Source organism: Nansenia antarctica (genome assembly GCF_963989245.1).
Source record: "Nansenia antarctica genome assembly, chromosome: 1".
NCBI lineage: Eukaryota > Metazoa > Chordata > Actinopteri > Argentiniformes > Microstomatidae > Nansenia > Nansenia antarctica.
Genome location: NC_137674.1, coordinates 94878086 through 94894869, shown reverse-complemented (window position 1 = coordinate 94894869; position 16784 = coordinate 94878086). Strand labels below are relative to the sequence as shown.

Here is a 16784-nt window from a genome sequence, read left to right as displayed (position 1 = left end):
CACACACACACACACACACACACACACACACACACACACACACACACCCACACTGCAATGTGCACAGCCCAGTCCAGTCATACATTTACAACTGACAAACTGTAATACTAGGTCTTATCATCAAGCAACAGTCTTTGCAACCGTCGCATAATGGTCTGAGCATGCTGTCAAGATAAGTCATATGGAAATAAAGATGATGCATCCTCTTTGCATCCCAAACACTACTAACTTAAGGAACAAGAGCATCACAAAAACAAGTAGCTTGCTGCAGTCCGTCTAATTTGAAAGGTGGGTTGAATTTATTGCTAGATTCTACTGTTTCGTGATTTTAATTACTTTGTTTTGCTTATTAGAGCTGTCAGGGCAGTATTTTAGAGGCATAAGTGACATTCTAAGTCATTTTAGAAGTACACCTACTGTACTGTGCAATATAGAAAGGAATTTAAAATGTAAATGAAAATCATTTTCTATTTGATCAAATAATAATATATTCAGTGCTAAAGATGATCAGTGGGATTTGAACTCATCAATCTGATATAAAATAACAAATATATCTATTTCCATTAAACAGATGAGGGAACTCCTCCTCTTGGTTGGGCTACAGGCAACCCTCTGTATGACCTGTCCTAGTAGTTGTATTTGTTACAAACAGGGGTCCGCCAAATGTATGGGCAGCATCACGGACGTGCCAAAAGAGCTGCCCCTCCACACCTATCGTCTCCAGCTCGAAAGGACCAACATTAAAGCCCTGAACGACCAGAGCCTCGCCAAGTTAACCCTCATGCTGCGTTTCAGTCTCAGCCACAGCTCCCTAGACACCCTCCATCCCGATGCCTTCCTAGTGGCTCCCCAGCTCCTCTCCCTCCAGCTGTCCTCCAACACCCTCTCCAGCCTTCCACCACGGGTGTTCAGCCCGCTCGTCAGCCTGACACAGCTGAACCTGGCTGGGAACCATCTGGAGTCCATCCCCCCTGTGCTGTTCCAGGGCCTGACCAATCTGACTGAGCTGGAGCTCAGCCAAAACTCTATCTCCCACCTGGACCTGGATGTCTTCACCACACTGAGCAGCCTGAGCTTCCTCAACCTGGGCAGTAACGCCCTGCGAGAGCTGCCAGCCAGGGTGTTCCACGCGCTGACCCAGCTGCAGTACCTCATGCTTTACAAGAACCAGCTAAAGGTGCTGCATCCTGGAGCCTTCCACAAGCTGGCCAACCTCCAGGAGCTCAAAATCCACTATAACCAGATCACCGACATCCCTCCTAAGGTCTTCTGGGCCCTGGGCAACCTCACAACCCTCACCCTGTCCTCCAACCAGCTCCAGGGTGTCCCAGAGAAGACCTTCTACAACATGCCCAAACTCTCGAAGCTCACTCTCTACAACAACCCTCTACTGGCACTGCCTGACCAACTGATGGGGCACATGCCCTTGCTTACCAACTTCTACCTGTATGGCACCAATCTCACCACGGTGCCAGGGAACCTGTTTGCCAACATGAGCGGGCTACAGAAGCTGTCTTTCCACCTCAACGACAAACTGCGGGATCTGCCCCGGGATATCTTCTGCTGCCTCCCCAGGCTCGACAGGCTCTCGCTGAAGGCCAACCACCTCCACGACCTGCACCCTGATCTATTCTCCCAGCTGGCAAACATGGACACCCTTCTCCTCAATAACAATAAGCTCCGCTCCCTCCCTGAGAGCATCTTCGCAGGCCTCCCCAGGCTGACGAACATTGAGGTGAACAACAACCAGCTGAAGACTCTTCCAGGGGAGGTTTTCTCCACTATGGGGGGGTTAAGGGCTGTTACTCTGAGTGGTAACCCATGGGACTGTACATGTAGTATCAGTGGCATTGCAAGTTGGCTAAGACGTAATGAAGGTGTGGTCATCAATAGGACGGACGTGATATGCCATAGTCCACAACGTCTACTGAACCGCTCACTAGGGTCACTGCTCGACCAAGAGATTAAGTGTGATGTTACCACGCTCTCAAGCAGCCTCACTACCAACTCTCCAGTGGGATTTGATGTGTTCTTAATGACTAAGCCATCATTTCTCAGAGAGACAAGCGCTGGGTTCACCACAAGGGCATTAACGCACATTGCAACCACCAGACCCACCACCACTCCAACCTCCATGTCGACATCCACCATCGTACAAACCACCACACAGACTACTGAGAAGAACGACCACACATCCCAGCCATTAACCACTTTAGTTCCTCCCGTTCGACCGACTTCTGTTTCCAACAACCAGTCCCCTACCTTCTATGAAAAGGTGGTGTTTGAGCAGGGACTTGAGTTTGTGCACAACAACCGCCTGAAGGGCTGGGTTTATCTGTGGACCCTGCCTGCCAATGGGGAGTACGCTTGGTTCCTCATGACCCTCCACTTCTTGCTCCTGGCCATGGGCGTGGTCCTGATCTTGGCTGCCATGTATGGGATGTACCGGCTTAACCAGGCCATGGAAGATCTAGGGGCACTGTCTGCTGGAGCAAACAGGAAACGCAGCATGATATCAGGCAGGATGCAAAGGGGTCATGATATGCTCTAGCCTCAATAATAGTTTCGCCCCCTCTTCAAATGTCAAGATGTCATTTCTTTTGTATTGCATTTTCATTTCACACTTTTCATGGACACTATCTCTTTAGTGAGCCAGTTTGTAGGGAATAGTGGACCGAACACTTATAAATATGAAGTTGTGATCTCCAGTAAAACACTTTCAATATTGTGTCCAGATATACAGTAGAAGACAGTGACAAACTGTTTACATAGCATTGTCTTGTCTCCTTCTAGTGGTATGAACTCTGAAATACAGGAACAAAGAATGATTATCCTGAGAGGAGTGTACAGCTATGACATTTCTTCAAACAGCTGTAGACTAGTACTCCATGATAGAAGTGTCAATGAAAGTGTAGATCTGGCAACAGTATCTGGTCCTGAATCATTTTAATGGTTGAAACAGCAATGCAACTAAGATAAGCCACTGTAAACCACTGTAAAATCCATCACTTTATTACTTTATCAATGTATGGTTACTTTTTTCTTTTTTTACTTACATTACTTATTATTATTGTGTTATTATTGTGTTTTGATCTGATCTGATATATATATATATATATATATTTTTTTTTACTGTAAGTTGTTTAGCTTAAGTTAAACATCTTCCCCTGCCATCTGTTCCAGGGTGTTAGGAATACAATTCGGTGCTAGAAAATAATTCCACTGTAAACTAAAACATGTGCTTAACATAAATACGATCTTTCACAGATGTGCATGTATTTACCTTTGTCTCTGGTTCTAGTGAGAGAATCTATGACCATATGGTCAGTGGTGATTACAGCTGTTCCATATGGTAACAGTAAGCATGCTAAATTAAAAAAAAAAGAAAAAAAAGTGAGGTTGTTTGTTAGAAATACACATCTGGGCAGAGGGGATGAAAGAGGCCAAACTGTGTATGCAGCTGTGAAATTTGAACTGCATGAATACAAATGTCCTGATGTCACTATGATGTCATCCCTGCCACAATTATTGGTGTACATGATGAGACACATTTACATGTTATACTCTTAAAACAGACTTACATCAAAACTTGTTATTACTTGATTTTATCAGACCTTTGTCTAAATTCATCTAGCCTAAAGATGTGGTGATTAAGAGGTGATGGAGTGAGCAAATGAATAGCAACAAAATAACAATAAAATACTTCAAGAACACAACTAGTGATTCAATCACACAAATCAAGTGTGATTGAATCCGATCCAAATGAATCACTGTTAAGTAGTGGGATGAAAGCATTACAATTCTACCTCCACAACATTCTTCAACAGAGGAAGTCCAAGTATGACTGTACCATTTCTAAATTCTACATTTGAAATGATCATCCATGACATCCAACCACAATGATTGTGACATAGTTGGAATTCAGTGAGTGGTTTTAGATTTAACTAAAATAGGACATGGTCAATTATAACACACTTAATGTAATTGAATTTTGTGTCCTGTTTTGTTTTTAATTTAATTGTTAATAAAGAGTTATTATCGCTGCAATAAATTTGTTTGATAAGCATTTAAGTTACATTGAGACCATGTTTTAGAACTGTGTAAGTGGAGTGACTGCGCTGGAACAATATTTCGTCAGTCATTAGGCAGTACTATTGGGCCTTTATGTGAAGATAAGAACACAAGAGACCGAGGACCCCAATGGGAACTGCTTTCACGGTATCCAGTCCAGAAGCCCAGGGTCTAAAACGCAGATTAGAGCACCTGTTTGTAGGCATTCACACCAGGCAAAGTCCCTCTCCCTGGACTCGGCTCTTTAGCCCACCTGGGGTCGGTTGCATCACTTCTTACTAAGTACAAACTAACCCTAGTTATAGCATAAGTATTTACTAAATCAAGATTTAGTCACTACTAAACTTGAATGGGTTGCACCAAGCACACTAGTTATGTTAAGTTACAACACAAAATACTTTGAATTACAGTTAAAAGTGGGTTCTAAGTCTTAAAAATGTCTTCTTTCAGATCTACAAAGGCTCAACTCAAACCCTTTTGGATAATGAACAGCATAACTTCCATGACAAGTGATTGAATTTAAAACCAACACCAAACAAAAGAGAATGAATTGCTGAAAGGCACCCAAGTTCATCACTATGGCGACCATTGATTAAGCCTTTCCACTACACTGAGTTCACATAACAGTAGGCATCGCTCTCACAAACACACACATAAACGCACGCACACACACACACATGATAGGGAATAGGAGAGAGTGGGAATAAAGACAGGAAATAGCAACACTGAGCAACTCCCATATATCAACAGAACTTTGTTTTAAAGACCAGGGCCCGGATTCACAAAGCGTTCTTAAGAAAAAATGTGTTCTTAAGAACAAAATTTAAGAAGATTTGGTATTCATAAAGAAAATCTTATCTTTTCTTTAGTTTTTTCTTAACTTTCTTCTTAAGATTTTTCCTAAGATAGAACTTAAGAACAACTTAAGAACAAATGAGATTCTCGAAAACAAAGTTCTTAGATTTCTTCTCAACTTTAAGAGAAGCTCTCACCTGTCTTAAAGCAGCTAAAGTGAAAGGTAAGTCTTACTTGAACCATTTTGTATTGCATTTTTATTTTATTTTTTATTTTTATTTGGATTTATTTGATTTTATTAATATTTAGTTTAGCCCTAGACAATGTGTTAACACATTTTGTTAATTCAAGTTGGTCAGAGTACTTTTGTGTGAATGTAGCCTATCACATAAAGCATGTTTGAGATATAACTGAAATGGGCCTTTCAGCCTGTGTCACATGTAGGCCTATTCCTAGATTACACCACAATGTACTCAGAAAGTAAATCAAGGAGGCAGTTGTTGTATTTGATGTATACTACTTAATTAATCATAAGTAAGATCATAAGTTCAAAAGAGAGAGAGAGAGAGAGAGACACACACAGGTGTAAAAATCACAGTTCAAAATCTAAGAACTTCTTAAGTGAGAAAACTAAGAACTTCTTAAGAACTTCTTAAGTGAGAAAACTAAGAAGTTCTTAAGACATAGGACAATTCTTGAGAAAAAAATGGTGAATAGCGTTTAAGAACATTCTTAGGAACATCTTATCTTTTTTCTTAAGAATTGTCTTAAGAATTATCTTAAGAACACTTTGGTGAATCCGGCCCCAGGTTTCTTTAGTGGGTTCAGGCAGGGTACAGTTCAGGCATGGGTAGGATGATTGCAAACACTACAATGGGTGTATGTGTGGTTCTGCAATAAACAGAAAGAGGTATTACAGTACACATGCTGTTACTAATAATACAGTACTGATCTACAATATCAAAATGCATTCTACAATACAAAAGTACATGTAACTTAACCATACACATTATGCTACTTAACAGTACACTTTGCCGTACAATCTGAATTATAACACCAACTTAAGACAGTACTCGAATATCAATCTCTGCAGCATGAACTGCGCCAAACGAGCTTCATTGAAGAGCACGCAATAGCGGCGCCCATAGAAAGCACATGGCCAAACTAATTGCTAGTGCTAGTATAGAGTGCAGAAAACGGCAGTATCCAAATCAACACAGCAAATATGTACAACCTAAATACTGGGTGAAACATTGTACTTACAGTAATTCAGTGACGCACATTGACACTGTAATGCTGCACAACGATGCTAAATGATTGGAGTTGTAACATGAGAAACTTGTGGTAACTTTCAACTTATTCTCCGTTCTGAATCAATGCGGCCCAGAATGCACTGCGCACTTAAGGTGGCAGGTGATATTACGCACAGCTTAGCTCTTAAGGTGGAAATGATAACCAAATATAATAATCATGAATCATGAATTGGAACCTTTCTAACAGCCGCCCCCGAAAGTACGGAGTACATTCGCTCCCAAGAAAGGTGACAAAGTCTCTAGTGTCTTACGAGGGGGTGGCGGTGACGACAGTGCTGTGGTCTTCCTCACTGGTAGGGACCGATGGCAGGGCGATCAGCCTGGCCACTGGTCTGGTGTATTCACGATCTCCGATCTTCACGACTGCAGAGCGGACAGTGCCATCAGCGCTGGGGTGAACCTTGGTGACATGGCCTATGGGCCACAGGGCTCGTGGAAGCTGGGGGTCTACCAGCATCACGACCGCTCCCTCGGGGAGGTTGGAGGTTGTCCCTTGTCGAGTGCCACTTTTGGCGAGTCTGCAGGCTAGGCAAATAGTTCCGCAGGAAACTAGACCAGAAGCGATCTGCCAGAACTTGGGAGTGCCTCCAGCGACGACGGCTCATTAGTTCAGTCTCTGGATACACGATCTGGGGTAAGGACCCGTCGGGCCGCCCCATCAAAAGAACATTTGGCGTCACAGGGTCAAGGTCGGTGAGGCTGGACGAGACGTAACCCAGTGGCTTGGAGTTGAGTATCCCCTCCACCTCAAGCAGCACGGTCCTTAGCACTTCCTCAGTGACTGACTGGACTCCCACCGTAGTGTACAAGGCCGCCTTCACAGAACGGATTTCCCTCTCCCACACTCCTCCGAAGTGGGGTGCTGCCGGGGGGTTGAAGTGGAAACTGATCTTCTGCTTGGCAAGCTGCTGTTGTAGATCTGGTGACAGGGCAGCGAACGCCTCTCGCAGCTCCTTTTCTCCTCCCCGGAAATTGGTTCCCTGGTCAGAGTACAGCTCGGCTGGTGTCCCTCGGCGGGCGATAAATCGCCGGAGAGCCATCAAGAACGAGTCGGCGTCGATGCTGTTCAGGAGGTCTAAGTGCACACCTCTGGTGGTGAGACACTTAAAAATTATACCCCACCTCTTCTCCGTGCGCCTTCCCACCTTGACTTGAAATGGCCCGAAGCAGTCCATCCCCGTAGAGAAGAATGCTGGTTTGAAGAGGCGCAGGCGGGCGAGAGGCAGGTCTGCCATCTTGGGAACAGAAGGTCTGGCCTTCCAGCGTCGGCATTCCGTGCAGGTGTGCTGGTAACGACGTATCGCTTCACGGCCCCGCAGGATCCAGTATGAGCATCGTATCTCCGCAAACACCCTCTCGGGCCCAGGATGGTGCAGACGACTGTCGAAGTCTTGAATGAGGAGTCTGGTAGAGGCGTGGCTAGGATCCAACACGATAGGATGCACAGCTGACGGCTCGAGGTGTTCAGCATGACGGAGTCTGCCGCCAACACGAATGAGCTCCTCCTCTTCATCCATCTCTGCTGACAAGGTGAGCAATCTGCTGTTGGATGCGACAGATTTACCTGCTTTCAGGAGCTGCAGTTCGTCTGGGAAGCTCTCCCGCTGGGATCGTTTGAGTATGAGGATCTCTGCCTTTCGGTAATCTTCAGCAGTACAGATGCTGTTCTGATCTGCCGCCCAGTGTAGCTCCTGCGCTGTAGCTTCTTGCAGCTCCTTCCATGTGTCATACTGCTTCATGTCTGCGTCGGCTGCGCTGACAGAAGATAGAAGACTTTCGCAGCTCGGAGGCGTCTCCATCGTGTTCGACACTGGGCTTGACAGGCCACTCTTCTGGGGGTTGGAGGAGAGGCATGCCTCCGTTGCGCAGAAGAGGCGTGGCATAACGCATGACTCCTGCAACCTCTACGCGGGTGGTCTTCTCTTCTAGGAGGGCTACTGCTGCATGGTCTTGCTTCGACCTGGTTACGACCTTCTCACTCCTGTATGGAAGAGTGTCTAGCTGCCAGAGTCTTCTAACATGCTTGAACAGTTCTGAATCTTGTGTCGGAACTGATGTCAACAGACACTGCTATGGACGTAAAGGCTGCTGGATGAACCCTGAAGGGTCCAACCCAGTCTGGTACGGACAGTGGCGGGCCCACCTCGAGGACCCAGTCTGACTGGTTCGATGGCGGTGATCAGGTCTGGGTGGTCGGAGCCAATAAGCACCAGTGGTCTAACACTCTGAAAGGGCTTGATTGGCAGGCCAGCCAGGTGGGGGTACCTCTTCTGGAGTCGGTCCATCGGGTAGGACTGGTCACCCAGACCCAGGCGAGCGGAAGTGAAGGCCCGGGAGACTAGGAAGCTGGTCTTTGGATCAGAGGCAGGAGAGATGTGGAAGGCTACTGTAGAGCCGCGGAGAGTCTGGACGTCCTGTCTGATGGTCCGCAAGGTCAGGTCCTCACGTGTGCCTTGTAGGCCGAGCTCTCTGGCAGCCGCTGACAGGAGCATAGTCCTTTCGGACCCGTCGTCCAGGATGGCATAGGTGGTTATAGTGCGATTGCCATGATGGAGGAGCACTTTGACGACCTTCAGTAGAACTCTGTTGCCCTCTGGTGGTCGACCGACGTACAGGGTCTCAGTGACAGAGCTCACCTGGCCACTCTCCTCCTTCGCCGATGGTCTCGGTGATCGCTCGTTGACTTCATGTAGGACGCGGAGATGTTTCCCTTGGCACAGGCTGCAGGGCTTCTTGAGGTCACATCGGGCTGCTTGGTGAGGCCTTGCACAGCGCCAGCACCTCTTGTTGGCCTTTATCCAGTCTGTGAGCTTTTCTTTGGTCAGCTTTGTGACTTCTTCACACTGGCTGAGGAAGTGTTCCTCATTTTCACAAAAAGGACAGTAGGGCTTGATTCTCCCCTTCTTCCCCTTGGAGTCTCCCGTGGACTCAGGGCCCTTTGATCCGTGGAGGACAGTAGTGGGCCGCTGTCCATGGCGACCCTCTGACCTGGATGCGTGCTGCTCTTTCACCACTTTGGATGATATCTGTCCGTCGAAGTCCTGGCACCACGATTCATACTGGAGCCACTGTGCCAGATCGAGCAGGGTGGGAACAGTTCTTGGCTCCCGGAAAGTGCATCGGCGGAAGTCCGCCCGTTGCTCTGGGGGTGGTTTGCATAGCAGTCTTGCCGCATGAGACCCACAGCGGAGTTCCACATCCCCGTCAGTGCCCAATGTCTTTAGAAGGCAGACCAGCGACTGGACATGGAGGGCAAACCGCTTAACGCTTGTTTATTGTGGGTTGAACGCGGGGGCGCCACCAGGCATTTGCCCGGTGGAAGAGTTGCATGTGAACGCACTGAAGACTAGCTGAGTGGTTAGTCAGTCATTGCTGAGTTAGATGTGGGGCAGCTCTTACGAAGTATGTTAGTTACTTTTCTGTTTTGTATGTGTGCACAGTTACTCGCTTTAAATGGGCTGAAGATTATGGCTGAAATGGGAGTAGTTTATAGGAGGAGTTTGTAATAGGAGGGGAGATTCCCGTTTGTTAGGGTTGGTTTATATTGGTTATTTGATTATATTGAGTTATGGATGTTTTTGAGGAGTTTGTGGAAGCTCCGTCGGTCGATGGATTGTTACAGTTAACGAAGGAACAACTGTGGAAGGTTGTTGAACATTATGAGGTTAAGCTTGAGGTGGTGAAAGGCCGAGCAAAGAAACAGGACGTAGTGGAGGCTTTACAGACTACGTTAATTAATAGGGGCATACTAAAGGGTAAATTGTCTGTCCCTAAAATACCCGTTGGGGTTGTATCTGGGTCCACTGAGTTAACATTTGATCAACAGAAGGAATTGTTAGCATTACAGATGGAATCACAGACGCGAGAGCGTGAATTTCAGATGCAAGAGCGTGAATTTCAGACGCGAGAGCGTGAATATCAGACGCGAGAGCGTGAGTTTCAGGCACAAGAGCGTGCGAGGGACAGGGAATTGGAGTTGGATAAGTTAGCTCTTGAACGGGAGCGCCTTAAGTTGATTGCTGAGGGAAAGTTATCTGACGTTGGAGGTGGCGATTGGAGTAATTCTAAGAGGGATAATTTGTCTGCAATGGTTAGACTGTTGCCAAAGTTTAATGAAAAAGATCCTGACATATTCTTTTCACTGTTTGAGAGTGTTGCCGACGATAGGGACTGGTCTACTTCAGACCGTACCGCATTACTACAGAGTGTGCTTATTGGCCGAGCTCAGGAAGCTTCTCGAGGGCCGAAGAACATAACCTCCTATCTGCAAAAATGTTTAAAATCTTAAAATTAAAAAAAAAAAAAAAAAAAAAAAAATTTAAATTAAAGAAACAAATTTAAAATCTTACAGAATTTTTCAGATAGGAGGTTATGTTCTTCGGGCCTCGTTATATTGCTCTTAATGGTGGAGAGAGGAAAGATTATGATACAGTTAAGGCCGCTATCCTTAGGGCATATTAACTTGTTCCTGAAGCTTAGGCCTACAGACAGCGGTTTAGACAATGGAAGAAACATGACAAACAAACTCATCTTGAGGTTGTAAGAGAACTAACCAGCCATTTCAATCGTTGGTGTGTGGCGGTAGAGGTGAATACTCTGGAGGATCTGTCAAATGTGATTATTTTGGAACAGTTTAAAACCATTGTCCCTGATCGCATTGCCACATACGTTAACGAACACAAGGTGAAAACAGCAGGTCAAGCCGCGGTGTTGGCAGATGAGTTTGTACTGACTCATAAGAGTCAGTTTGGTGAACATCGTTTTCGTAGCGATGGGAGCCGTAGACATAATCCGAACGTGACTGACCTATTGGTAAATCGTACACAATTCCTTAACGAAGGTCCTGGTTATTCTGTCCCCTTTTCAAAGTCGGAGCATGGCAGTCAGAGTAGAGTAGATCCTAACTCGACATGCAATTATTGCCTTGAGAAGGGTCACTGGAAACAGGAGTGTCCTGTCCTAAAAGGAAAGAAAACCTACAGTGGGAAGGGGGGCTCTGTTAGACCGTTGGCTCTTGCAGTGCATGCTTGTGGGGCAGCAGCAAGAGTGTCTGGGGTTGCCGAGGGGTCTCCCTTTAAACCAGGGGTGATGGCATCCTCAGTATCCAGCCCACCTGCGGCTACTGAGTTGGCGGGGGCACTACAGGGCTCTGTCTCCATACAGATTAGCGAGGAGGATCCTGATTTTGGCCCGTTTATTACTACAGGTTTCGTTTCTCTGGTGGGTAGCCCACAGAAAGTGCCTGTCCAGATACTTCGTGATACAGGGGCTTCAGAATCTTTTATATTGGAATCGGTTTTAACATTCTCTCAGGAGTCAAGTGTGGGGACCAGCGTTTTGATTAGAGGGATGGGGATGCAGACTTTGTCTGTCCCCTTGCATGAAATTGAGCTTTACTCTGATCTGGTCCAGGGGGTAGTGACCATTGGTGTTCGACCCTCTCTGCCTGTGGTGGGTGTGGCCGTCATCTTAGGAAATAACCTGGCTGGAGGAAGAGTGTGGAGTGATGTGCCCCCACCTCTGGTAGTTAGTTCTGGGTTTACACGGCCAACAGGACCCGACCTAAGTGTGAAGGAGTTTCCTGAGGTTTTTACTGCCTGCGCCATGACTCGTGCTATGAGTTGCATGGACCCTAAAATTGATGATGGTAAAGAGTCTGATAAGTTCACTCCTGACAATTCTGTTTTTCAGTTTCCTGATCTGCCGCCGTCTTTGTCTCGGAGTGAGTTGATTTTAGCCCAACAGGAGGATCCTGAGCTGAAGCTGCTGCTCAGTGGGATTCAGCCTAAGGATGAGCTGGAGAGCTCTGAAAGTGGTTGTTTTCTCTTGGAGGATGTGTTGGTTCGTCAATGGCTTCCTCATAATGATTGTTCTGTGAGTGACACAGTTTTCCAGGCAAAATTTACTGGTCCTTACTCTGTTGTACGACAGGTGTCCGAACATAATTATTTGATCGATACCCCTGACCGTAGAAAGTCTACACAGACCACAGTGAATGGGGTGTCTCCATCTCCATCCACTCCTGTGGTGGCAGCAGGGTGGGAGGAGGATGTGAGTGGGCCTGGAGACGGTGTTTTGCGTCCTCGGCTCAAGACTTCTGAGACGTTGGCTGATTTATGGGTATTGTTGTTTGAGTACTGTTTGAGTACTGTTTGGTTTTTGTTTGGCACTGGTTTGGGCTCTGCAGCACTTTGATGTTTATGTGGGAGGGGGGTTCCATCCAGTGGTCGTTTGTTCAGGTCATAACCCCCTGACCTTTTTGCATTCTTTGCAGAGTCCGAGCCAGCGCCTTACCAGGTGAATCCTTGCTGCCGGTCTAAAACTCTTGTCCTAAATCTCTCTTTCTCTTGCTCCTCCCTCCTTAAATAGAGCTTTTCCCCAGGTACCAGGAATTGCTGGAGGGTGGGCAGGTTGTAGGGGAGGTTGGGATTTGACGATTAGGCTGTGTGGCGGAGATCACCGTTTTCTTTGTGCCGGTTGGTCAGATTGGCATAAATTATTGTTATAATTTGTATTTTTGATTAATCTAGTTTTTAAGTTAGGTTGTAATTTGGGAAACAGAATTTGCAGAGACCTTTTTTAGTAGGCCTCTGTTTTAAGCGGGGGGGATGTGACGGTCTCTCTTGGTTCCAGATGGGCACAGGTGGGGGTGATCATCCTAATTGTCCCAGGAACCATAAGAGTGGGTCAAATTGATGGACTCGCTCTCTTCCTTGTCGACCAGCAGCCGTTTTTGGTTGTCGTTACTATTTTCTTTATCATTATTTCAATTCTACATTATTTACGTTAATAAATCTCCTATTAATGTGTCGTCCCCCTTTTTGTCACCTTGTCAAGAGCCAGGGAAGCGTAACACACACCAAGATATCAATGCGAAGTTTATTGACCTTAGAAATCAGACAGTCATTCATTCAGTGGTACAGGTAAATCTTCATTATCATCTTGAACCTGAGCGACCCCCTGCTCAGACATTAATCTCAGTCATGGGTTGACCAACAAAACAAACATAAATTGGGCCCATAATCGTTTGTGGCAAGCTAATAAGCAAATGAGTCATCAGAGGCCAAGAATGATCCTCTCACGTAGAGCAAACCTGACCAGGTCTTGATCACTATCACTGGACCATCAACACAGTGCAAACTACTGCTCAGGAGCACCAAGATATCACATAAACACTCAGTAAAAAGACCTCAACTTCACTAAACCCTTTAAAATGGGGGAGATGATGGGTCTCCTCCTGGTCCTACTGGGCTGATGGCTACAGAGTCATTTGTGACAGCAGCTTGTAAAAGTGGGAACAAGTCGGCAGCCAATCAAAATGCTCAGACCTTTATTGTGAAAAATGCAAATAAATGTCAACGTTGTTGAAGATCAATGACACACTCACTAGTCAAGCCTTAATGTTGCAATGCAATGGATTCGGTGAGTACTCCCCACTACTACATACACTGTTTCCTCTATATGCATTTATTTGTGGCGGGCCGCCATGAATGAATTTCCTCCGCCACTAATTGATTCAGACAGTCCACTTTGATTCAGGCTGCGCAGAAAGGCAGCGAGTTATTATGACCGGAGAACAGAAAAAAAGCAGATTGAAGCTAGATTTAGGCCGCTTCCAGACCTACATTTCGTTACGATTTAGGGCGTAGTTAGTTACAATATGTTCCAATGTTGCAATTAACCTCGTCGTTTGTGTTCGCACTGCAATCGAGACTGAATCGCTCTCAACAGGTGCGCGGCGACGCGCTTTCAAAACAGTTTTGTGATTGGTCCGAATTTAGCGGGACATTTGGATTTCTCTCTTCACCCGTCGCCGGTCCCTTTAATCCCGTAAACGTATCCTAATCGAAAATGCAACATCATCAGCGACGACTGGGTTCTCTGGTTCTGCTGTTCTCTGGTTCATATAGAGTATTTTAAATGAACATTCGTAATGTATGTCTCTGATGTTCATGGTCAATTAAATCAGCCTATTTTGTGAAACAAATAATGTTCCCGCTAATGGGTTAACCGAGCATTCTCTCACCTAACGTGCAAGCACCTAGCTTCGAACTATTCATAGCAATATGCGCGGGGCAAAAATTATCTAATGCCTCTAAAATCAGAACGGCGGAGGTACGGGTAAGCAGGGCTCATGTTGGCAGGGGCGCCGCTAGGGGGTGGTAAGTTAGGACGATTCTAAGGGCCCAGCACTGACAGGGGCCCATGAGAATCTTAAAAAAAAAAAAAAAAAATATTTATAAATAATATTATTATTATTTTTATCATAAGGACGTTAATGTAGCCGAATTCAAATTATAATTCTATGTATTAAAAAAAGTCACAAAAGAAACAAACTGGAGTTTTGTTTCTCTATGTTTAACACAATTAAGCCTTATTATTATTTACCCCTCTATTTATTCACTGCATGGTTCAGTCCACCGCGCGTGAGCTGCTAGACGAGAGGAACGTTACCGCAAATATTCTGACAAGGTTTCCATGACCAACATGTCCTGCTGTAGTATGTGTGTGGGACAGATGGAGGACAGCCAGATTGGAAATGCATCAAATGTGCGTGTGCGTGCGTGGACGATGTCGTGAAAGGCAAAGCCAAAGTCAGGGTCTCAAAAGAGAAAAGTAAAAAAAAACACTAAAAACAGTGGTTTAGTGATCTAATCACTGCGTGGATGATCTAGTTAGCTCGCTATAGCTAATTAACATTAACTTCAAGTATAGTTAACTTACAGTGCACTGTCAGTATAATTTCAGTTAAATGTATGAGATGAGGGCAATTTTGGTCCAAATATAGGTTATTAGAGCTCAGTGAATTTGTATCCAGCAGCTATGCACTCTTGCTATAGCTAGCTAACTAGTATAATGTTACATGCTAATGACGTCATGCACAGATGCAGCCTCCCAGTTGAAGGAGAAGGGAGTGGGCAGTAGGAGTTTGGGGTTAACAAACATATTTTGAATATTTTAATGTATGCTGCATTACCATGCAAGCATTGAATACAACTTTAGCTAATATTCATATTTAGTTAATAGTTCTTCCAGTAATTGCAATAACATTGACCACTGGCATCTTAATAATATTGTTAGCTAGCTAGATAACATTTAAGTTAGCTAATCTGGTGTAATGTATGTGTTATTATGTTAATACTATTATAGGACATATTATGAATTATGTACCTATGGATACTCCATGCCAGGGCCCTCTTCAAGCAAGGCAGCCAGAGAGGAGAGCAGAGGTGGTGGGGTAGTGGTGGTCTAGTAGTGGATAGTGAGTTGGACTTGTGATCGGAAGGTTGCGAGTTCAAATCCCGCCTGAAACCTCACCACTACTAGTGTGCCCTTGAGTAAGGCACTTAGCCCTCAGTTACTCCAGGGGGAATGTCCCTGTAATTCGTAATTGTTTGGATTAAAAGTGTCTGCTAAATGGCAAAATTAATAAAATAAAAATTTTAATAAGACGTAAAGAGGCAGAAGAAGAAGAGCAAGAAGTAACAAAGGACAATGACAGCAGCACAGCAAGTTGGCTTTATCACTAGATTTCAAGGATCTTATTAAAGATGTTGCTACTAAGAAGGCCCAGCGTTTAGCTTTGATTTGATTTGATCTCTTTACTCCTATCTTGAATCGTTGTGCATTAGGCTAGATATAGTTTTTAGCTCTCCAGGTATACTATTCCACAGTACTGCAGCAGTGTAAAAATTAAAATCTTCCCATTTCACATTCAATTTCGCTGGCACCATGTCTGTGTTGCTCCCTCTTGTATAAGACACGTTTGTCTTTGTGTGAAACAAGCAATGCTGAGTCAGTAAATATCTCTCTGCTGTAATTCTTCATTGATCTAATCCTGACAGTATTATGGCCAACTGATCTTTACAAGATCTACATTTATTTAGACACAATACCACCCCATTAAAATTATATTTTTTACTTTTTGTGTGATTTATACTTTTATAATTGGGTTCCAATCTTCATTTAATTATACTTTTGTCCTTGTGTTGTTCAAGTCTTCATTTAATAAGTTAAAGAATGTTGAGATTTCTTTGCTGAATTGTTGATTCCTGTATTAACTGTAATTTTAAATTACATTTACAAAAGATGTCCATCATTGGATTTCTTGCAGTGCATCAATAGTTCATCAACTTCAACTGGGTTTAGGTTGATGGGTGGTTTAGGTGGGGGGGCCCAAAATGATATTCTGTCATGGGGCCCAGAATCTCTAGCGGCGCCCCTGCATGTTGGTGTCCTCAAAGGTAAGAGTTGGTTTTCTTTAACTCAACTGATAGCATTACCTTGCTGTTGTTTTTTACTGAATGCTCCATCTGACTGTCACACTGTGATTTTACTTGTGTAAACAGTTAGTGTGTGTGTGTGTGTGTGTGTGTGTGTGTGTGTGTGTATGTATGTATGTATGTATGTATGTATGTATGTATGTATGTATGTATGTATGTATGTATGTATGTGACTGTCAGTCAAAGTTTGTATTCTACGGATGTTGTTCAGTGCTGTATGCACGTTCCCGGTTCCATGTGTACCAGGGGCGGCGCTAGGGGGTGGCTACTGGGGCTCAAGCCCCGGATGTTTTCTGAAAAGCCCCGAATGTTTTACTTTAAA

The 16784-nt window shown here is 44.8% G+C and overlaps 1 protein-coding gene across 1 annotated transcript; it reads left to right on the top strand.

The window, feature by feature from the left end:
• Positions 1–667: 667 nt before the first annotated feature.
• Positions 668–2551, top strand: LOC308154432 (uncharacterized protein; the record flags this gene model as incomplete). Its single annotated transcript, XM_080527593.1, has 1 exon — positions 668–2551. The coding sequence occupies one exon, from the start codon at positions 668–670 to the stop codon at positions 2549–2551; it is 1884 nt and encodes a 627-aa protein (XP_080383719.1).
• Between the last annotated feature and the right edge of the window lie 14233 nt (positions 2552–16784).